The following is a 24,106-nucleotide window of genomic DNA, read 5'->3' as shown; positions in this document are numbered from 1 at the left end:
CAGCAGGAACCGTGTGAAGCTTTCTTTTCCTTCGCAAGATTAACAAAAAGAGTTAGTGAGCAGGGATATCCTCTTTTTGTATCTTCTTACAGCACTTTTCATGACACAGTGAGATTTTTATCCTGAGTTTGTAATTCCCAGAAAAAATATTCCAGACCTGTGCTCCTTTCTAAACATAGATGCAATATCAGTTTAACGTCAATGTGCTTAAACAATTTCAGTTAATTTTGTGCAAACCTTTGCATGTATGCTATCATATAAGTTGGAGAGAAACTCATGAATTTAAACTTCTTCCTTGCCATAAACTTCTAACAAACTTTAATTAAGAGTATTGCTGTGGTGTAAGAATCACACTTCTAATTGAATCAGTGCAGCTTTGCTCTTGGAAAAGACCTGATGTTCCTTTGCTGTCAATGGGATAAATTCAGTTGTCAGGTATATTAGTAGAAAGCCAGAGACAACTTGTATTGGTTTGAGCAGAAATTCTCTGAACTTGCTGATGTATGTGAGATCAGTATCTGAAATGCTGTAGTTACCATGGCTGGACCCATCCTGATGATAATCTGCCTCTTGCTCTTTATGAGCAGTTCAATGTGTTAAATATTACTCCTTGTTTCAGAAGAAAAGGTTGCAAAAAGATAGAAAAGGCCATGGTCTTAGACGAGTGTATAAAGCTAGTTGGCCACAGATGGAAACCGAATGTGTGAAGATGCAGCATTTTGGTCTTAAATGTTTTGCATCTTTGCTCCCCATTTGCACCACGGGGAACTAAATTCCCTTTGGAACTCTGTTAGAGTTCTAATCAATAATGAATCAAGCGATAAACAGTAAGGCAGAAACAACACCTCTTCATTTCTTCCTCTTTCTCCTCTAGGAAGTGGAAAATCTGATTGACCTAGAAAGTGATGGATTTCCTTCAAGCTCCAAGATGAGAAATGGCAGGTACCAGGTACAGTACCCAAAAATGCTTCAAAAAAAAGGGAAGCAAGAATGCCTGGGAGGTGTCTCCAGGCAGCCTGTTCCATGTCAACGGTTGTAAGCATGCAATCAGGTAGGACCAGGAGGTCCTTATATGCATTGAGACCTCCATATCTCTTGTTGGGATAAGAAATGCTACTATCCTTCATGCAGTACCTGGCACAACAAGGCTTTGTTCCATATCTGAGCTCCTGAGGACCACAATACAGATACTGAACAATAGAGATACTTGTCTGTCTAACTTAATGTATGGGAAAAATCCCATTGACACTGGTGGGGCTTTTCTGTGAGAAAATGGAAAAGGACTTCAGACACTGGCGATGTGGGCTGAAACATTTCGGTCCTGCAGGTAGTCATAGAATCATAGAATATTTTGGGTTGGTAGGGACCTTAAAGATCACCTAGTTCCAATCCACCCTTGCCACAGGCAGAGACACCTTCAACTAGTCAGGTTGCTCAAAGCCCCATCCAACCTGGCCTTGAAGATTTCCAGGGATGGGGCAACCACAACTTCTCTGGACAACCTGTTCTAGTGCCTCACCACCCTCATAGTGAAGCATTCTTCTTTATATCTAATCTGAATTTACCATCTTGTCCTATTGCTGCAGGCCCTTGCAAAAAGTCCCTCTCCAACTTTCTTGTAGACCCCCTTTAGGTACTGGCAGGCTGCAATAAGGTCTTCCCAGAGCCTTCTCTTTTCCAGGCTGAACCCCCCCCAGCTCTCCCAGCCTGTCCTCCCAGCAGAGCTGTTCCAGCCCCCTGATCATCTTTGTGGCCTCCTCTGGCCCCGCTCCAGCAGGTCCATGTCTCTCCTGTGCCGAGGGCTCCAGAGCTGGACGCAACACTGCAGGGGGGTCTCCCCAGAGCGGGGCAGAGGGGCAGAATCCCCTCCCTTGACCTGCTGGCCACACGGCTTTGGAGGCAGCCCCAGATATGGTTGACATAGTCCATTCATTCATATTTAACTCAGGTCAAAATAGTGCAGCACAGTGTCACATGAGTAATGAGCTGGTGGACTCTGAGACCAGGAAAGAAAATGTGTTTCCAGCATGCTGATGGGTTGCAGATTATTGTATTCTGTCAGCTTCTGAAACAGAAACAGTTACAACAGCATTGCAGGAGTTTTCCTGTGTTTTACACAGTAGTAATTAAAGATAATAATCATGAAGTCGGTTGTTTGAAGGTATTAGCTTTTATTATACTGAATGAAAGAAATTATGATCAGTGAACCTTGTCCTCCACCAAGCTCCGGTGCTGCCTTTCTTGAGCTTGTTCAGTACAATGAAAACAAAAGATCCTCTTGAGTAAAGTTGGATTTCCCAGCATTTTTGAAGTTAAGCACAGGCAAACATGATTCTTCTTTATCCTAAGGTTTTTTGAAAGGGGCCTCACAGACACTGTCAATGTAATTTATTGACACCTAAAGCCCCCATTGCACTGCCAGAAAAATGGAAGATTTTAGCACAAATATGAATCAAGCCAGTTCACGTTTGCCAGACCAGCATTTAAACAATTTAATCATATCTAAGCAGATATCCTTTCTAGCTGGACTTCTTCAGGACATCATTTCTTTCCAACATGTCTGTATTAGTGCCATATGTATTTCACTGCCTCTGTTCCCCAGCTTTCTGGGTACCTAGTGATATAGACATATACATGCAGTAATTTGCAATTCTACTAGTAGTTTTATTATATCATCAGTTATTCCTTCTATTCCCATATATTATTTCTCATCCTTTACCTATCAAATGAGCCTTTGCAAACCAGTAGAACTAAGATCCCAGGTATAGGATGAGCTACCCTTATGTTAGTTGGGTCACAATAAAAGATTAATAAATTAAACTGAACTACGCTAAACATCTTGAGACAGTAGCTCTTGGCCAACAGCAGGCATAAAGTTACTTACTGCGGATCACTAGAGGAAGGCTGTCTTCCAAATTATTGTTTTAGCACTATGTTTTTCTACAGTGAGGTCACTAGCCCATTGGCAACAAGACAACAGAACTCCTCTGCAGGCCGTACTTGATTATCTCTAAATAGCTTTCTATGTCCAGTTCAGGTATTCTGGTGAAAAATATTTGCTCCTGAGTAATTCCAAAAATACTGTGTCTCAGGTATGTGAATGGTCCTCGTGACCACAGAAACAGAGCACCTCATGGGCTGGAATTCTGGTAACCTTATGAACCTCTGTGTGATGGTTCACTGCCATTATCTCTCTTTTGGAGACAGATAATGGAGCTTGTGCCTAGATTGTGAGGCAGGATGTTCTATAGCATGTCTCCCAGTCCTGGTCCTGATCTCTGTCTGTTCAGAGCCAGGTGACATCACACCTATTGCCTTATTGCTCTGCCTGCCTGGCTCCCTCCCCATAAGAATCAGCATAGGAAAAAATATGGAAGGAGAGAGAGGGTGGAATCAGCTGGCTGGAGAGTCCTCTGGGATCCCAGGGTATAAATGTGACCAGAAAGACCAGGATTCATCTTCAGCACTGTGAAAACAAACTCTGCCAAGACCTAGGTTTGAAATTGCTCTTCTTGCACCTCACACTAAGGGTCATGATCCCCAAAAGGAGTCTCAAGAGGCTGCAATGAAATTGCAGTGTGTTAAAAAAACTGCTTAGGAAATGGCTCACATGAAAACAAGTGCATCTATGAGGAAACATCACCTCAAAGAACTGGGAGGACATGCCAGAGAGATACATCTCATCCTCTTTCTAGTTTTTCATGCTGGGCATCGGCTTTTCAACCTTTTCCTTAATTTCTTATGACTTATCCTAGGAATTTTCATGCCCCAGTAGAAAAGTCATTTCCTTCAAATGCAGTATAACATCTCTGAATTTGCCTTCCTTATTGTACTGTCACACTTCAGAAGTAGCCTGTGGACTGCAACCTGAAAGCAACGGTAAGCTAGGCATCCTGTAGATGACCTAAAACCTGCAATCTCTTGTAACGCATTACCTCTTGCAATGCATTCCTCCCTTAGGCATCTTGGCTACTTCCTCCCCGGACAGGACAGGATGAATCAGCGTCAGCAGCCTTGGATAATAATTAGGTTGAAGTATTCAATATATTCTTGATGGTAGACTGCAATATTCATGCACAGTGATTTGAATAAAGATCATTACAGAGGGCTAAATATCCATAGCCTGCACAGATGTCGGGAGAAGACAGGTATCAGTACCTGAAGATGGGCCCAACTCTATCAAGACCAGATCCTTAGTTCCCAAGGCACTCATCTCCACGCTAATCAGGAACTTGCCACATGTTAGATATTTCACAAGATACTGTTTCTATGCACTGTGGTCATCAGCAGTTCTGGATGTGGCCAGAAATAGCACAAGTCTCATGTGCCACAGAAATCCTTACAAAGCGCATTTTCTCAGTAACTACACCAGCGCTCAAACCTGAAGTATAGTTATCTACAGCTCTGGCCTCCTGACCTGTTGGAGTGGCTGCCCTCTGCAACCTTTGAGATCTTAGGGAGATGGTTGGCCCAACCCATGTCTGATCTCTAACAGCAGCGGTAGGAGTCATTACATGTACAAGTGATAAGCTCACGTCCCCATCAGTGTCTCCCCCTTCTCCTCCACTCTCACAAAAATAAACAGGAAGGAAACCTGGGCATCTTGAAACCTTTAAGCGCCATTTGTAAAGTCAGTCGGGAGCCCTAAGCTCTTCTAAGAACCAGAAAAGTACCACAATAAAACAAATCCCCACTGTGCTAAGGTCTTGGTCTTCACCCTTTCAAAATTAAATTTGTTTCAGGTAAGGTTGGTTTAGTCTTAATTTATATTCATGCTGGTGATGTTTCCAATGCCAAGGGTATGTGTGGGTGGTTCTTTATCAGATGTGAAGGGTCCAGTTCACTGTAGAGTGATGTCTGTGGGGTGTCAGGATGGACTGAGCAGGGATCAACCCATCAGGCTTTGCAGAGGGTCTCTAGAGAGCCATAAATTTCCAGATCCTGAAACCCCAGGATGAATGTTTCAGGGAGAGCCTGTACAGCTGGTAAATAAAAACCTGCATTTGTTCTCAGGCAGGCGGAAATTCTGCAATCTTTCTATCTGGCTTTAAAGGATCCTTAAAGTCATCTCATTAAAACGATTTTGCTACACCATGCATCATCTCTTATGCAGGCCAAGATTTTCCTAGTAACAGGATATTAATTAGCTTCAAATGAACTTAGTAATGTACAGCAAGCCTTATATGCACCATGAGACTAACGCAGCTTTCCTGAGCATCTTCTGTGGTTTTGGGTCCTCTTGGATTCAAGTGCTACTGAAACCTGAAATGAGATTGGTATGTTTTGGTACATTTTTATAATTTAACTATCAGTATCTGAACTAGCCTCCCTAATTTCCTGCTCATCATCAGTGGAGTTGAATGGCTCAGTTCAGTTGCCTACACGTACAGATCTATCAGTGTCCAAGACATCTTACTGGGTGTCAGATGCCATGCAAGACCTACAGAAGCCTCATGATCTCCTGGAGCCTCAGCTGTAGGTCAGTGTGGTACCCTTGGGCACCTCCAGCGGCACAGAGCACCCAATCCCCTTACCAGTACTGTCAGCACGGTTTAGGGCAGGACTCATTCAGCCAAAAAGGAGTATCTTTTTTCAGATGAAAGGGACCACTCCATTGCCAAATCCCACCTCAGTTATTCACGCGAGTCTTAAGTTTGAGGCAAGCAGAATGATTCAAATGGCCACAAGATGTCACCACCTCTTCATAGAAATTTCCAAATAGACCTATACAACAGAGCAGGGGAAAAAACCACCATTGATGAGCTGTTTCAGCGCTTCTAAGCATTGCATAAATAACTAACTTTACATATATATAAGCATATAAATGTAATATCGATTTCACAATAGGGTTTTTATGTATACATATTCCATATAATACAATACTGGAGATATATGTTCTATAATGTAAATAAAAACAAGATGAGCTAAAAGGTCTGGTGTTTAAGGTTTTTCCACTTTTCCTAGAAACACAAAAAGGTAATTTTTGTGTTAAAAGCTAGGATTTCTAAGTATGACTTTTTGCCAGCATGTTTTGCTTTCAGGAAGATTGTTTTTGTTCTAGAAGAGAATATTTTCTATAAAAAATGAAAGAGAGGAAGAGACCTGTCCTTCTGGTTTTGATAGCCTCCAAGTCACAGCTGGGAGATCACATGCTCCAACATCCCATGTACAAATACATAAAATAAGACAAAAGCAATATGCACACTAAGTCTGAGAACTCAAATCAACTGTGATCATCTTGGAAAGCAGATTTTCGATGTTACCACTATCTGATCCCTGTCTTGAAACAGCCTCAATCTGTGTTCTTAGCTTTGCTGAAATACATTCTCCATATTTTTCTTTTCCAGCGAAGCACATCTGACTGGGGGTATGTTGGAGATCTGGTGAGTTTTTTTTTCTTCCTCTATGGAAACTAATACCGAACAAAGTGATTCTCTAGTTAACCATTTTTTGGAAATCAATTCTGTTGTTTGTTCAGTTCCTTGTTTTTACTGCCAGTTGGTTATTAACCTATTTTCTTTAAACAGAGCACTGTTTGCACAATGCTGTTTATACACCTGCTCCTGGAGGGAGAAGGGTATGGTAAATATGAAGAAATAGCATCAAAAGTGATTAGACAAAGACAATACCTTCATATACCAGTTCAATATTGTTCTCCCACTGCATGGTTTAAACATTTACAACACTAGGTTGGTAACCAATGCTTCAGGTCTCTTATTTAGGACTTTTATTGAAACTGTAAGCTTTATCCTCCTCAGTATATGATGCTGAGGATTACTATGTACCCTTCTTTGCTGGATTGCACCAATAGAGTCATTCCAAGGACTGGCTGCATGGTCAAAAGCAAGGAAAAATTCCAGCTTAATAAATTCCCTGAACTGTTATAATGAGCTATATTCACATGAGTGTCCTGCCACGATTGCCAGGTAACATACGGAGGTGTCTTGAACTTGAGCTCATGTCCCATCTGGCTGCCATGAACAGCAGTTGCAAAAAAGGCACTGAGACTAAAAATTGAGGGTTGATATTGCCCTCTAAGGCACATTTTCTAGCTGTGTCCTAACTTTATAGAGTAATTTTGTCAATTACAGGTGGAAGACGATGACAAGATAGGTCTTTACAGCTACAAAGTTCAATCCACTATAACATCACGGTTGGCCAACACAATGATCCAAGCCAAAATGGTGAATAACGCAAAACGGTCCCAGCACATAGTGTTTGATGTACAAGTCCCCAAAGGAGCTTTTATTGACAACTTTACTATGTAAGTAGTGGGCAGGTATCAGCCTTGTGCTCTGTCAGGTTTAATGTGGTGGCAGAATGTGGTGGGAGGGAGGTATTTGTAAAAGCAAAACACATCTTACTATTTTCCAGGTTCAGTGTAATTTTAGCAGGCTTTCTCAAAGAAAAAAGGTTCATGTCATCATACTTCCTGTCTGTCCATCTATTCCTCTCCAGCAATTATTGGGCCATTGGCCAATGTTGACAAAATTTGACAAAAGAACAGAACTCTCAAATAGACTGAGCTCCTACCTGTCTTGTGCAAGTTGGCACCAGATCAAAGGAATCATAGAATAGAATCATAGAATTAAGGAAAAGACCTATAAGATCATCAGGTCCAACCATCAACCCAACACCACCATGCCCACTAAACCATGTCCCCAAATGCCACATCTACATGTTTTTTGAACACCTCCAGTGATGGTGACTCCACCACCTCCCTGGGCAGCCTGTTCTAATGTTTGACCACTCTTTCAGTAAAGAAATTTTTCCTAATATCCAATCTAAACCTCCCCTGCCACAACTTAAGGCTGCTTCCTTTCATCTTATCGCTAGTTACTTGGGAGAAGAGACCAACATCCACCCCACTACAACTCCCTTTCAGGTAGCTGTAGAGAGCTATAAGGTCTGCCCTCAGCCTCCTCTTCTCCAGACTAAACAATCCCAATGTCCCTTTTGTAGCGAGGGGTCCCAAACTGAATACGCTATTTGAGATGCGGCCCCACCAGTGCCGAGTAGAGGGACACGATCATTTCCCTGCTGCTGCTGGCCACACTATTCCTGATACAAGCCAGGATACTGTCGGCCTTCTTGGCCACCTGGGCACACTGCTGGCTCATGTCTCAGGAGATAAGAGAGACCCAAATTGGAGCCCTCACTGAACAGAAAGAAACCAGCCTGCTTCAATATCCATTGAGAGAGGCAGCAGCCACCTTGCTGGTCAGGAGACATGTCCTGGTCCATGTTCCAAAACAGCCATGACATGAGTAACTGCCTGCCCTGCCCAAGGAATAGGGAAAGTATGAAGGAGGTGGGGGACAGCAGATCCTCCTCAGAGTACAAGAGTGCTGGCTACTTGAAATGAAAAAACAGGTAGGGAAAAAGATATAGATCTACTGGAAACCAGACTTCATTACTTTGGGGATAAACAACAGCATTATTATTTTATTTCCCACCAGCTTAGATTTCACTGATGTTTTTCTAATGTGAAGAAACAGCCATCGATTGTAAAGTTGTTTCTTTTACAAACTGACTGTGTTTCTCTCTCCTAGGGATGTCAATGGTATAACATTTACCAGCAAAATCCGGGAAAAATCTGAAGCCAGAAAAATGTACTCTCAAGCAAAAGCCAAAGGCAAAGCTGCTGGAATAGTAAGGTACAAAGATGTTTGCATATAGGTGTTGTACTGAACTTATTCATAGGAGAACTGAGGTGACCCATCTCAGGAGGATATAGATGAACCCTGGGAAGGAAAATGTGTTGCTTGCTTACAGCAGCTCTGATATTTAATTGTCAAGGACTTGTGTTTCTGCTTTCAGCTTGATAAAACGTGTTATTCTAACAGACAACTGCAGGTCCCCGAAACAGGCCACAGTTGGAATCAGACCCAGCAAATGCCTAACTCTAAACTCAAAATGCAAAGAATCTCTCTTCCTCCTTGTATTTTCTCAAAATAACCCCACAGCTGACTTTTCAGGAGCAATGCCTTGGATATGGAAAACTTCAAAACTGAAGTGAATGTGCCCCCAGGAACAAGGATCCAGTTTGAACTTCACTACCATGAAATGATTCGAAGGAAACTGAGCTCCTATGAGCACGTCATCTCTGTGAAGCCAGGACGCTTGGCAAAGCACATGGAGGTAAAGTATAGAGCTGGTGTGTGTAGGCAGCACCCCACAGGTGAATCCTTACTGAGAAAGCAGCCAAGGTTCCTATGAGCCCCACAGCAGGACACTTCATCTACAGCTCCTTCCTTTTACATGGGCTCAGTACAAATAACCTCAAGGTCTGTGCAGACCAGAATGAGACACTTCAAGCCAGGAGCTATGTAGCTACATGAGTGAGGAGCAAATGTGTCCGGCCTCCTGTTGTACTCAGTTGGGCATCTCCTGAATGACGACTGACTCATGTCAGAACCACTTGGGCAAACAAGCTTTGGTCTATATATACCCTTGTGTAAACTTGCCTTGACTGAAGGAAAACAAACAATATTTGCTATTTATTTGGAACGGTGCTTTTCACAATAGTCCTAACTTCATGAGATAGTGTCCTGTGACAGCAGATGTTCTCTGAATGACAGTTGCTCCACAACTGGCTGCCAGAAGATGATTTGTCTTACTCTTACCCTCTTTCTTGCACTCATCCAAAGGTGTCCTCTGTCATCCACCGGCTGATTCAAAGAAATCCAAACTTAAGAAATTTAAACTCAATAACATCAAAGTGCTATTAAGCAGACATCTTTATTGCAGCGCTGGACGCATGGGGGATATCTCCTCCTAACATGCGTGCACTGAAACAAAAGTTCATCATTTATATGCCTTAAAGACATGAATATTCACACATTTTCCGAGAAATCACCGCCTCCTTGCTTATCTATTACATTTACATAATGCTGGCGTTGCAAAACTACACTACACATGCGCGGGGGTCTCAGGTGGTCGTCGGTGGTCGTTTGGGGAGTTAGCCCCCTCCTCCTTTTTCCCTTTTATGGTCACAGGTCTCTTGAGGAAAATTTCTTCTCCTTGGATGTTTGCCCCTTCTGTTGTCCAGCCAAGCGGTTCCTTCTTATCATCCTTGTTAGAGCATTCCTGCCGGTTTGTCTCTATGCTCAAGGTTAAGATATTTTCTCTGTTCTCTTTAATCTCTCAGTCCTTGCTCTTAACTCTTCTGTGTTTTAATTTTCATGAGGCCTGCTTTCCTCGTGATTAGCCGTTTACACGTAGTTACAACGTTAGCATTGAGGCTAATACAGCCTAAGGACTATGAGAGTAGGCCGTTAAACATAATCACATAGTTATTAGGCTAAAGAATTCTATACTAAAGTTAAACTAATAGGTAATCAATAACCTTCCATACGTTAAGAAATTTGCAAAACTTACAGTTGATTAGTGACACACGTTGAAACCTTATACTTGTTTTACAACCTTGTTTCAAGACACAGGATACAGGGGTAGATGGACATTTCCATCCAGCCACTCTTATGTTCCTGTTTCATAAATGTCTCCTTCTTCAGCTTTCCATGGCTTCAGCATAAGCTGTATATGAAAGTTTACTAATCACATTTCCTCGGTGCAGTCTGTGATCTGCTTCAAGCTGTCCAAAGGCCTCAGTTAGTCCTACTGAAAAGGACGCCATGTCCTGCCTCCTAGTAGCCTTACTAACTATTCAGAAACACAACCAGAAAAAGCCCTTATCTCAGGCTGACAGGATAAAACCTTTATTTTCCAAATCACCTTGGCCATCCAAACAAAAGCAAAAATACTCTCTGTCCTGTCAATAGCATCAGTAGAGAGGGACAGAACTCATCACCAAGTGTTTCTCCTGGCCTTCTAACCCAAAGCAACACTTACGCAGTCACTTCATGCTTCTTTCGTGCTTTCAGCATAAACAATGGTATCACCCTTGACTCGTGTCCTACCACTTGCCCCATAGGGTGGGAGAGAGAGGAAGAACGAGCATTTCCACCAAACTCTTTCTATTCTTTGGGCACTTTTTTTGTCTTTCTATTGTGGTCTATTTTCAGCATTGCATCGATCCCCACCGTGAATGAGACTAGCCCTACAGGAGCACTCTCAAGAGCATCCCAACCCCCAGTTGGAGTTTGCCTATGGAGGGTTCATGAGATCCTGATACAACACTGGCTCTGCTTCATACTAATGTCCTCCCTTCCTGCCTTTAGGTGGATGTCCGCATTATTGAGCCGCAGGGACTTCGCTACGTGCATGTTCCTAATTCACTCGGAGATCATTTCGATGGAATCACCACCATCTCCAAGGGGGAGAAAAAGGTAATAGTCACAGACTGGAAATAGCATGAAAACTTCAGTTTTCACAACACTTGTTCCTACACGGTCATGGCACTTTTTCATACCTGCTGGAAGCATGCAAAAATATGGCAAAAAATACAGTATCTTCCTTATTGCTACCTAACTGTATATACAAGATGCTCGGTGGCAACAGTACAGAAATAGTGTGTAGTCCACCCATCTTTGTGCAAAGCTTTTCATTTGTAATTCTGGAAGGGCAGTGCACTGGGATTGCTGGATGTGAAAAAGTTAGGTGGTGGATATCAAGTGAAATAACCATTCTGGAATAACTCCACAGTCTCAGTTTCAACTGGGAACATCTGCATAGGGACTTATTTTAGAGTGGCTCTTTTCCTTGACATTCTTATCATAGTTTTCTCCAGCATAACTCCAACAGCAGAGAAGTTTTTCTCAAGAAACTTCAAGCAGTGACTCTGGGAATGTACAGCTCTTCTTGCTCTTACATAGACATTTAATACAGGATATGTGAATCAGGCTGGAAAAGCCCATCTATACTACTATAATAATATATCGAGCAGTATTGTTTCTTAATATCCAGGCTCGACTTTATGTCTCATTCACCCACATTCCTAGTTTAGCAAATTATTTCAGAAGTAATGTGTGGCTATATATATTATGTTTTATCTTCTCAGGTAATTTCAAGTTACCCATTCAAAGCAGAGAAAAAATGCCGTAAAGTCTGCATAACCAATCATGTGACTAAGGAAAATGATTCCTAGTACTCACTTTATAGACAAATCACAAGCTCTGGTTTGTTCAGGAAAAAATTAAAAAGCTATTTTTAAAAGTAACTAAAATTATGGATAGTTTCAACTACGAAAATGTTAAATAAGCCAACATATTACTTACTAGAAATGGTTTGCACAGGTCTAACTGAAATATTTGATGCTGTAGATGGGTCATCTTATTTGTGTCACAGTTCCTCCTATTGAATCAGCATATCCAGGCAAACCTTAGTGTTCTTTTCCTTTTGAAGTGACAATGTCCATTTTCCACTTAAACTAAGAGTACAAATAAAGAAAGAAGAAAAGTGTTCATTGAAATAAGGTATTTCATGAAAAGACGAATTCTTTTTGTTTCCTTGATCCACCTTTCACACAACATCTGATTGACTGATGATCACTTCTCATTTCAAGGCTCATGTTTCTTTCAAGCCAACGATGGCTCAACAACGAAAATGCCCCACGTGCTCATCCACAGCAGTAGATGGAAATTTTGTGGTGCAATATGATGTGAACAGAGAAACCACAGGTGGAGAACTGGAAGTGAGTGTTGCTGGTTAACTGGAACGAGAGATCTGTGAATACCAGAATTGCTGTCATTAAGCAAACTATGCTAAATAAACTTCATCGTTCAGAAGAATAGGCAGGAGAAAGAGCTCTTTATCCAATCAAAAGAACAGAGAGATTTTAAGTGGGCAGAATGGATTTACTCTAATTTATGACTAAGACGTGGTCCTACATATAGTCAGGAGCAGATTCCTGTCTTGTTCAAAAGCCAATGTCTTTTATACCTAGCAGTACTCTGGTGATTTAATGTTGAATCAGAGGACAGAGTCATTGGAAGTTGTACCAATATATCACAAGGAGACAACCAGAACATCACTATTTTTATGCTAACATGAAGCAGAGTTGTGGGGTTGAATTAGTACAGACAGAACAGACGTTTTAAAAATGTTTTTCATTCCTCCCCACGCTAGCCATGGCGGTTGTCTGAGAACCAGGCTTTGCTTTCCTTGATAAAAAGAAAAAAAATATGGAGTATAAATGGTGTAACGCTACAAATACAGAGATGTGCAGAGCTGAAAGTTAGATTTGGCCCACAAAGAAAAATAACATTTTCTGCTCTGTTATTGTCTTGAATTTTCTGACATTTTTACTATAGCTTACTTAATTGTGAATTTTTTTACTTTATTTTGCAGATTTTTAATGGCTATTTTATTCACTTCTTTGCTCCGGAAAATCTTGATCCTCTGCCCAAAAACATTTTATTTGTTATAGACGTCAGTGGCTCGATGTGGGGACTGAAAATGAAACAAGTAAGTGTTTGACCTCTATTGCAAAAGAAACCTCCTGCCAACTTTTCCCATGTGCCTTACCATGCAATTCTGTAGCAGACTGGCACTCAAAATTACCAGCTTAGCTTAGTTCCTTACTCTTTACTCCATCAAAAGTCTCACTGAATTTAGAGAATATTTGGTGAATCAAAGACTTCATGATTTTACTCTGTATTTGTAATGCTTCTTCCATGCTGTAAGGAAGAGGTTATGCCATCAGAATACTGACTTTAGCTCTAAATTAAAATTTTAGTTGACAGATCACAAAACATTTTGCAAAGGCTCTGACCCTGTTTTTCTCTAATCTCCTCAATTGAACCCTGGGGAAGTCTCAGTGGGGATACTACACACCTGCTTTCAGAAAGTTGTGGACAAATTGTTGACAGCCCACTGAAGAGCAGTGAGAATTGTTTAGACAACATAACCCATAGGGGGGGAAAAATTAAAAAAAAAAAAAAAAGATGTTTTAGTCTGCAAAAGAAAAGACTTGGAGAGACATAACCAGCCTCCAAATATGCAAACAGTTGTTCGAAAAGGGAAACTCATCAACTGAAATTCATGCCCACCCAGGGTAGAATAAGATGGAATCAGATGGATTTACAGCAAGAGATATTTATATCAGATGTCAGGAAAAAATTTGTAGTGCTGAGAGGGTAGTTCAGGAAATTGTATATCATGTGTTGCTGAAGGTTTTTTTAAGAACTGGATAGCCAAACATTAGTTGGGAATGATCTAGGTATATTTGAATTTGTTTTGGAGCACAATACTAAGGCTTGGCAGATTACTTCCTTGGGGAAATCAGTGCTGCAAAACTGGGATACAGGCTAATTGTTGCTTGTTTAAATGACACATCTTCAAACAGATGTTACTCAGCCTGAAGTGACAGCATTGCAGACAGAGCTAAGCCTCCTGAGCTGATATGAGCAATTCCACTCTCCTGAACCACAGTGTCTTACAAACGGCTTCTCTCTCTCACCTCACTCTGTGTTAGCAGGAGTTAAGCAAGGATGGGTTGAGGCACATGGGTTTGTTCTTGCTAATTGCATTTTTTCCATGTTTCTTTGGAGAAAAGTTCAACTTTGTTGAACTATGCAAGAAGTGCAAAAAAAGAGAGATCTGGAAAGCAGATGCTATTTTGGGTTCCAGTGCTCATGTTCTTATTCATCAAAGGCATCTGTCCGCTTGTAGTCACAAGTTAGGAAGATGCTTTCAGCAATAGGAAGCATAAACTCATCTTCTCTTAAATTTCTTCTTCTCAGACCATCGAGGCCATGAAGGCAATATTGAGTGAGCTCCGTGCTGCTGATCAGTTCTCCCTTATCGACTTCAACCACAATGTCCGATGCTGGAGAGATAATCTAGTCTCAGCCACCCCAGCGCAGGTTGAAGATGCTAAGAAGTACATCCAGACAATCCATCCCAATGGGGGTATGAGGTTTTGATTGCAAGGTGCTCATGGGAGTTAGATATCACAGGAATGGTATCTCAGACAACCTTCAGATTGGCAGAGTATTGCTAACAAAAAATCTGATTCCCAAGATGAAAAAAGCACGCCCTGTGGCTAAAGGAGAGCAAAGATTCCAGTTTATTGTGTTAAGGGATGGAATAGCATTTCCTTCTGCTGAATAAGCTACAATAGGTAGAACATAGGCCAACAGATAGAACACAGACCATAGAACAGATGTCTTTAATCTATAGGTCCTACCTCCAGCCTCACAGATCCCAAATATCTTTGAAAGACCAAGGCCATCTCATACCTTTCTAAAGCAGATCATAAGCAGCCCAACTCCAGGGTGTCCACTGGCTGTAAATAGTAGACTACATCATGGTCAATGCCACCGTGGGCAAACTGTTCTTCATTTTTTTGCCTTCATTCCCTATCTGATAAACAAGAACATTTGCCTTTTTCAGCCTTACAGCACTTTGGATGCTTCATTTGTTATTGCTTGAGCTACTTGTACAGAAAGGCCTCACAATCATTTTAATCTATTGCTCTCTGAAGTGCAATCCCGGTTTAGTTGTTCAGTTATTTGTATGCCAATAGCATGTCAAGGCTCTACGCAACATCAGAGCCTTCTGGTGCTGTGACATCTTCATTGCCAGAAACTTGCATTGGCAACACATAAGGTAGGATCAACACGAAGTTATAGACTTGTCCGAGATCATCACTGTGCTGGGAATGGGAACCCATGTTGGGTATATGAATGCCTCATAAGCCTGGCTTTGTTGCTCCAAAAGAACTGATAGACAAGCTAAGAGACCTGCTCCCATTCAGCAAAGCCAGTTTGCAATGCAGCATTTTATTATCCTGTCTCTGGAGCCACTCATGTTTTCCTTTCTTGACAAACAAAATACCTGTTTTCTGACTGCTCAGCCTTCCTACTCCTGTTCTTCTCATAGGAATTTCTTACTCAGTCCCTTCTGTGCCACAAGCCAAACCTTTAGACAGGGTCCGTAAACATACACTTCTTCTTTTACAATCAAGATGTCCCAGGAACAGGCTGATAGCAACAATGAAATTTTCTTCTCTCATTCAATCATCTGCCTACAAATCCACTATTTCTCCCCACAGCAAATAATTCCCAACACCACAAATGTTCCCACTGGAATTAGCGGCGGGGCAAGGTGGAGGTGACAGCCTGGGATGAAAAAGGGTATTAATATCTGGTGTCTTAATGGAACTTAGTGCAAAACACCTATGTGTGTGTATATACAGATGTGCATAAATTCATTGGGCCACAAAAATTATCAGAACAACGGAACACCTCTCCTATGAAGAAAGGCTGAGAAAGTTGGGGCTGTTCAGCCTGGAGAAGAGAAGGCTCCGGGAGACCTTACTGCAGCTGCCAGGGCTTAAAGGGGGCTTACAAGAAAGATGGGGACAGACTTTTTAGCAGGGCCTGTTGCAATAGGACAAGGGGTAACGGTTTTAAACTAAAAAAGGGCAGATTTCAACTAGATCTAAGGAAGAAATTTTCACAATGAGGGTGGTGAAACACCGGCACAGGTTGCCCAGAGAGGTGGTGGATGCCCCATCCTTGGAAACATCCCAGGTCAGGTTGGACGGGGCTCTGAGCAACCTGATCTATTTGAAGGTGTCCCTGCTCATTGCAGGGGGGTTGGACTAGACAACCTTTAAAGGTCCCTTCCAACCCAAACTATTCTGTGATTTTATGGTATAAATATGTATTAATATATTTCAACATCATGGTAAGAAAAAAGTAACATGCTGATGAACAAATTTAGATGGATTATAAGAGACTATTTCTACTTACAGAGATGTACATCCTAACTAATTCTGATTATTTCAGTAAATAGTATAACTATATGTAAGGAAAATAGAGAAGGTCTGTTTAACACAATGACCTACATGCAACACCTTTCAGCTTCTATCTCTTTAGGGAACCAGAGTGCTAGCAGATGTACCATAAGCATCACAAAGAAGGGGTTTTGCTGCCCTGATCTTTGATTTTGTCCATGTTGACTAATTCCACTAAGATCTCAGAATTGATCTGGATTCAACAAGAGATTCAACAATCGTCAAACTTGTTTTCTTCATTGTGTCTTTGACAGGCACAAATATCAATGAAGCTCTTCTCCGAGCCACATTCATCCTGAATGAAGCCCAAAACTTAGGCATGTTGGACCCTAACTCAGTCTCCATGATCGTACTGGTGTCTGATGGAGATCCAACAGTAGGTAAGGATCCAGCTTCAGGTGAGAAGAAAGGCCAGTGGGATTAGCCTGAGAAAATCGTGCAACACATAGAAACTTAGACAGTAAATTAAAATAATTCTGTTCCCTGTTCTTCCAATGCCTGTGCTGCGCTTTTGCCAAGTGCTATAGGTGCCATGGGGTTTTGCACAGAAGCTTTCAAAAGATGAGCAGACTACATTAATGCAAGTTATGTACTTCTTGCAATTACAGAGATGCACAAATCCTGTAGAAGAGGCATTCACAAAAAAATTTCCTCTTCCAGTGACCTTAGCCCACAGATCTACGCAGTCCCAAGTGTAACATTAAAATCAGGAAAATAAAGTAGAAAGCAAATTAATTTGAATTGCATTTGACATAGGTCAAAAGCAATTCCTTACTGCAAGCTGCCAGCTCAGAATACGCTGCCATTAAAAATAAGTTTGCAAAAATGTCAGTCCCAACGGTGGCAGAGAACATCTTAAGCACAAGAAACAAAGTAAAGCTCTGTGGAGATGTCTTAGCCTGCAGAGAGCTTGAAGCAGTAATTCTGGGAGAAGTCTAGCTGTGTTACAATTACAAACTCCTCAGGAAGTTAGTAAGAGCCCTGGATATAGAAAGAATATGCGTCAGATATCAAAAAAGAGTTCAAAGGAATTTCCTTCAGTGGAACCAATTTGTTAATCTCCATCCAGAAAAAGCTCAAATGTCACTGTAGGCACTCCAGAATGGCGATTGGGCATCTGAGCTAGTTGTCTAGACTCCCTTTATATTAAGAGAGAATCAAAACCACTGGAAGAGTATAAATGTGCTTACCTTGATGGAGACTTCCTCCATGGCTCAGATGGATGTCACCCTTTGTGTGTCTCAAAGGTGAGCTAAAGCTGACAACGATCCAGAAGAACGTGAAGCAGAGCATAAAAGATGAATTCTCTCTCTTCTGTCTCGGGATTGGGTTTGATGTAGATTACGATTTCCTGCAGAGAATCGCAACTGACAACCGTGGCATGGCCCAGAGAATTTTTGGAAATCAGGAGACTTCTGCCCAAATGAAGGTGCGTTTCTGGCCCATTGCCTCTGAAACTGAGGGTCCAGTTCTGTTCGCAGCTGTGGAGACGTGTAACTCCACTAGCAAGAGTAGAGTTACTGTAGGTGCCTAAGGAGAGTCACAAAAAGCATTGTTTCTTCTGGAGAGACCTGCAAGATGACAATCATGCATTAGCTTAAGTGCTCTTAGTTACAATTTTTGTAGCATCTATAATACATACTTTACTGCTCTGTGTAGGATTGATATTCTATAAAACAGTCCAAACCATAAAAAAGATTTTCTAAATTAAAATTAAGGCCTGGATTTTACCTCAGACCACTTCAGCACTTACAAAAGGCCTAGATATAAATGCTAAATGTTAATCCAAAGTTTGCCAGTGTAAAAAAAAGTTCAGTTCTAGGAGGCTATGGCTCCAAATCCATGAGCAGCAATTGCTGATGAACAAACTGTTACATCCTTATTCTGTTTCTATTCACTGGTTTCATCACCTATGTAGGTTTCTCATACTTCTTTCCAAACAGAAGTGTGATAGGACACACACAGGTGTGCCAGGTCACGCTACATGGTGTTCTGCCAAACAGAGCAGCTCTGAGAGTGCAGCCCCTCGTTATGAGACAGCCTCCCCCCATAGCACCTGTTTCCCCTCTCTGGTCCCATGTGCTAAATCCAGCTGTGCACACATCCCAGTTCACACCAGCCAGGTGCAACAGGGTCAGAAAAGGGCAGACGGGCTACAGCACAGAAGCAAATACAAGTGAGATAGATATAGGTCCAGGTTTTGGCAAGAATTAGGTGGGAAGCAGCTGTGTAGTAAAGTAGCCAAGAGCTGACCAACCTGATAATAGATTCAGGACCATATATAACTGTTCAAGCCTTTTAGGTCTAGGAAGAACACAACCCATGGGCTTCTGACCATCCTTTGACTTCCACAAGACTTATGAGCACAAGTCTTATGAGGAGCGGCTGAGGGAACTGGGGTTGTTTAGTCTGGAGAAGAGGAGGCTGAGAGGAGACCTTATCGCTTTCTACAACTACCTGAAAGGGGGTTGTGGTGACGAGGGTGTTGGTCTCTTCTCCCAAGTAACTAGCGATAGGACAAGAGGAAATTCCCTCAAGTTGCGCCAGGGGAGGTTTAGATTGGATATTAGGAAAAATTTCTTCACTGAGAGGGTGGTCAGGCATTGGCACAGGCTGCCCAGGGAGGTGGTGGAGTCACCATCTCTGGAATTGTTCAAAAAACGCGTGGATATGGCGCTTCAGGACATGGTTTAGGGGACATGGTGGCACTGGATTAATGGTTGGACTTGATGATCTTGAAGGTCCTTTCCAACCTAGTGATTCTGTGATTCTGTGATTCTGTGACTTGGGCTAGAGCTTCTTGCTGTACTTTCTTAGAAGTGTGCTAAGTATAAAGGAGTCTGCATTCTTCGGGACAAGGAAAGTCCCACTCACCCATTAGGGCTCCAGGTTTTGTCACCTGCTGTCCTTTCAGTATGAGTGCAGCATGTGGGAGGATTGCTTCAGGTACAACAGACTCACTTCTCTGTCTCCTTCCATCTCAGAATTTCTACAACCAGGTCTCCACCCCACTCTTGAGGAAGATTCAGTTCAACTACCCCCAGGAGTCAGTGTCAGATGTCACCCAGAGCAGCTTCCACAACTACTTTGGTGGCTCAGAGATAGTAGTGGCTGGGAAGGTCGACACGGAAAACCTGCAGCACTTGGAAAGCATCGTCACAGCAACAGCAGTGAGTGAGGGTCTCCTGAGGCTACCTGCTTCTGGGGTTTGGGCTGGTTCACTCACTCGTGTGTACGAGTGGAGGTTATTGCCAACAGAGTGTTTTGTCCTCTTGGGTTCCAGGAGGGAGAGTGGGGAAACTCTTTGGGAGTGCTGTACAGCAATGTTTTACAATAACTTCCAAGTACAGCCACGAATAGTCAGTACCTGCAGCCTGCCTGCCAGAGGAACTCCCTTCTAATTAACGTACCATACAAAATTCAATTGCAGACCAGACTAAGGCTGTGGAGTCCTCCTCCATGCTTTGTGAAGGTGCAGGGGACATCCTGTAAGGTAGTTCTTTTCATGGCTGAACTGTTGGGGAGTTCAAGCACGTGGGTCTACAGTGTGCCTAGTCCTAGCACTGTCCTTTTATGCTCTGTCTTGTGGCATGTGTGATGAGATTTTCCCCATGTTTCAGGGCTTCTCTTCCAGGTGGAGTGGAATGGGGTAGGAATACTACATCCAGATCCTTCTGTCTGAGGAGGAACCAAAATATCCACACTCTTACAGGGCTTAGGAGTTGCCATGTGTTAGTTACTAGAAAAACAAACCTGTTCAACATTCTTTCCTGCTAAAACACAGTGCAGTCCAAGGGTCTGTGGGAGAAAGTAGAATTTTGTTCCTGTTCCTCAGTAGGAGTTGGATGTAAAAAAGCCTGAGGAGAGGACAGCAGAGCTATGTTAAAAGCCTCTTCTTTTGGCATGTGGTAGCACACTCTTTGGCTACTGCTGACAGCTCCTTTACCTATTTTAATCCACTAAAAGTGTCTTTAACAGAAGATCCTCTTGCTACAGCTCCCCTTCCCATGGCAGTCAAGTCAACAGTGATGGGACTTTCTGATCTAGAAGTGACCATAGGCAGAGCCATAATGGGTCCTTAATGCCAGTCATGACAAGAGAGGAACCCAAAGCCACTGCATGCTCCTGGCTCACCCTCCATTATCTTTATCTCTCCTTGATTGCATAGGCAAATGCGGAGCTCGTCATGGAAACCCTGCGAGATGTTGAAGAACTGGATGGCTTCATGAAGAAAGACAAATATGCAGATCCCGAATTCACTAGGAAGCTGTGGGCCTATCTGACTGTCAACCAGATGCTGGCAGAGAGGTAAGGAGAACTGTGGTCTGTGATGGGAGGGAAGTGAAGCTTGAGAGCAATCTGGTCCTCTCTGAGACTACAGCCATGAGGCTGCTCACAGGGTTTCAAATGGGTAAGGTAAACAAATCAAAATAAAGGTAGTATGCTGACAGATATCTGTAGTCACAATCTTCCTATTTTTAGCACTCACAAGTATCAAGGAATAGAGTTTGGGAGGAGTTAATCAGAGGAATAAGGGTCAAACAGACTTGGCTGTGGGGCTGAGTGAATGAGATGAATGGGAAACTTGCCTTACAGAGCCTGGCTAAAAGCTATGGAGGAGTTCAGGATGAATCCCCTCTGAGGCAGAAAGAGGTCTCCTGCTGAGATCAGGAGAAGGACTGGGCTTCTTTGAGTCCAGGTCAAAGTCCACAGAAGCCAAGAATAGTTTTATGGAGAGTGCATTCATGCAGGCCCTCAGCCTTTCCTTCTTGCAACACCTACCAGTTTGGTTCTATGACCACTCTGTGGAGGCATTGTTGTGGCAGCTGCCCTGTAGAGCTGCTAACCATGCCTTCTGTTTTGTTCTCCACCCAGAAACACAGCCCCCACTGCAGCTTTGAAGAGGAACATCACCAAATCCATCCTACAGATGTCTCTTGACCATCATATTGTTACCCCCTTCACAGCCATGCTGATAGAGAATCCTGAAAAGGATGAGATAATGCTGGCAGACCAGCCCAAAGACCCCAGAAGGGGCTGCTGCCCAGGTCAGTGTCTCAGTCTGTCCATTACTTTACCTCTCATTTTGGCTTTGTTCTTTAGTGTTAGAACAACTGTGTGTTCATTGTTCACTCTGGGTGTTTGTGCTTGTAGGATAGCCTGTATTTTCAGTGAAAGCCGGCCAAATCTTCATCCACTTTGAGAGCATCCTGTTACACAAGAGCTGTTTGGAGCCGTTGGCTTCAGTGAGGTTTGAATGTGCCAACACTGCAATGATGAGGTTTCCAATAAGTCTACAGTATCACAGATTGAATGTCTTCTTACTGGGACAGATACGCCTAGTTCCCTGCACTGAAGCTGTAGAATTGACTAAAACCTATCTTATCTCCACTTTTAAGCCTTGGAAGCTTCCTAAGATTGTTACCAATCAGCCACAAGCCTACATGGAATCTGAGTTGTCTTAACAACATATAGTCCCTCATTAGTTAAAGTACTGGATATCTCCTTTAAATTCATTACTTCAATACATGTTGCAAGGTCCTTCTTATAGCAACCTGATGTTCAGCCAAATGAGGCAGGGATGGCTTTTTCTGGCATTATATGCTAGAGTTAGTCTCAAAGTGATAGCTGTTGACATCTGTGGGTGTCTAGCAGATCCAAAGTCATCCCTGCACAGCCATGTGCTTCCAATGAAACTTAACAGCAGCTATTTTGCACCCTCACCAGTCAGCGATTTGAAAAAGCGCAACTGTTGCTATCAGGAAAACACAGCCAGTGTGATGAAATCAAAGCACTGAAAGTAAAAGATCAACTCCTTGAACAACTGAATCTGGTGATTTAAAACCTATTCATAAATGGGAGAGTTTACAATTGGTTGTGAAGGAAAGAAGCAACCTACATTACAACAGACAACATCATCCATCTTGCATTTCACACTGGAAATGATTATGACTTTGATGAAACTCCAAGCACAGGCCCTGCACGCTCAGTTCTCATGCTCCTGGATAACTATAAAAATGTCCTGATGCTGGCTCAATGAAATGAGGTTCTTATGTCTTAGAATTGTTATTTCTAGGTTAATTTATTCTTCTTTTCAATTTTAAAGTCTGCAGCTGAGACCCAAAGAGAAATTCAATAGTTGTTACTTATACTGCACTACAACTCACAACCAGCAAACAGTCCAGCACAGAAATAGCATGTATTGCATTCATGTATAATGAATTCATTATACATGGCACCAGCTGACTAATTCAGACCATAATTATCTTGATATAGTTGATGCAGAGGATTTAAGTGACTTTAATATAGGTTCTTGTGTCTGTCTTTGATGGAATATTCAAAACTTACCAGCACCAAAATCAAGGTCAAGGCATTGATGGGTTTCAGGGACAGTGTGACGTGACTCTTGAACCTTAGCAAAGGACGGAGCTTGTAAAATAATACCAAAGTAAACCCGTGTTTAGGATTATGAAACACATGAGCTGTACTAAAAAGTTTGCATATACAAGGCATAGAATGGGTAATGTGAAATAGATTTTTCTGTCTGTCCTTACATGACGCTCATCAGAGCTGCACGGTCTGTCTTCGTAGACATAGACTGTGTCTTCCACTGAAATCACTGACTTTTTAAAGGACTGACAAGTTGTTCTTTTATCATGACAGACTTATTGCAAAACCGGACTGGAAATAACTGCCTGTGTAAAAAGAGCCTATGGCCTGAATTAGGTGTTCAGGAAGAAGATGCTGACAGATTTAGAAGATCTAGATGTGCAATATTCTGTCCTGCTGTTGTCCCCCAGCTCCTTTTTCCCCTTACCTCTCTTCAGAGGGCCAACAGATGTGAATGTGTGCCCTGCTTCAGCTCTTCTTATTTTCAGCCCAACATAATAAAACAAACCAAGTTTCATGGATCATTTAAGATCATATCGCTTTATGACCTAGGTGGGAGAGAGAGGGCACATGTTACTTTCTCCTGCCTCTGTCATGGCAAAGACAGAGAGACATCTAGCAGAAGGGGACACATTAGGGGATCATATTTTAAATGCTTGCACTTACTTGCAACCTTTATGCATGTGGGTCATCCTACCTTTACTCAGGCACCTCAAACTCAGGACCCACATCAGCAAAGCTTTTACCACATGCTAAATGTTTGAAATTCAGCTTTTTATTTGGCAAAACACTTAAGCCCTTGCGTTGGGGGCTTTGATAAAGTGGGGTCTATTCACATGAATAAGAGTTAAAAAGTCAGGCTCCATTTTTCACCATTAGCTTATGGTTAGCTCAGCTGCCCTGGTAAGTCATATTCCTCTGGTGGAGACATTGGAGTAAATCCACCGTAACTTCATTATACAAATCTGTCTGTGGTAGAGAGTATTGCAGGGTCCTGCACTTTGGCCACAACAA

At 42.3% G+C, this 24,106-nt stretch overlaps 1 protein-coding gene across 1 annotated transcript in view; it reads left to right on the top strand.

Moving 5' to 3' along the window:
• Positions 1-21,750, top strand: part of LOC104622926 (inter-alpha-trypsin inhibitor heavy chain H2-like) — a gene marked incomplete at its 3' end in the record, with an annotated part of 22,589 nt that extends 839 nt beyond the window's left edge. Inside the window, exons 2-15 of the mRNA XM_010289853.1 lie at positions 875-949; positions 6,348-6,383; positions 7,092-7,264; positions 8,553-8,657; positions 8,979-9,141; positions 11,181-11,288; positions 12,464-12,592; positions 13,249-13,365; positions 14,643-14,811; positions 16,957-17,082; positions 17,950-18,131; positions 19,687-19,872; positions 20,871-21,010; positions 21,578-21,750. Of these exons, the coding sequence (XP_010288155.1) occupies positions 875-949; positions 6,348-6,383; positions 7,092-7,264; positions 8,553-8,657; positions 8,979-9,141; positions 11,181-11,288; positions 12,464-12,592; positions 13,249-13,365; positions 14,643-14,811; positions 16,957-17,082; positions 17,950-18,131; positions 19,687-19,872; positions 20,871-21,010; positions 21,578-21,750 (1,882 nt within the window). The remainder of the gene's footprint in view (positions 1-874; positions 950-6,347; positions 6,384-7,091; positions 7,265-8,552; positions 8,658-8,978; positions 9,142-11,180; positions 11,289-12,463; positions 12,593-13,248; positions 13,366-14,642; positions 14,812-16,956; positions 17,083-17,949; positions 18,132-19,686; positions 19,873-20,870; positions 21,011-21,577) is intronic.
• Positions 21,751-24,106: the final 2,356 nt, after the last annotated feature.

This window comes from Phaethon lepturus, unplaced genomic scaffold (genome assembly GCF_000687285.1).
Source record: "Phaethon lepturus isolate BGI_N335 unplaced genomic scaffold, ASM68728v1 scaffold1966, whole genome shotgun sequence".
Taxonomy (NCBI): Eukaryota; Metazoa; Chordata; class Aves; order Phaethontiformes; family Phaethontidae; genus Phaethon; species Phaethon lepturus.
The sequence above is the reverse complement of the archived record's forward strand: the minus strand, read 5'-3'. Positions and strand labels throughout refer to the sequence as shown.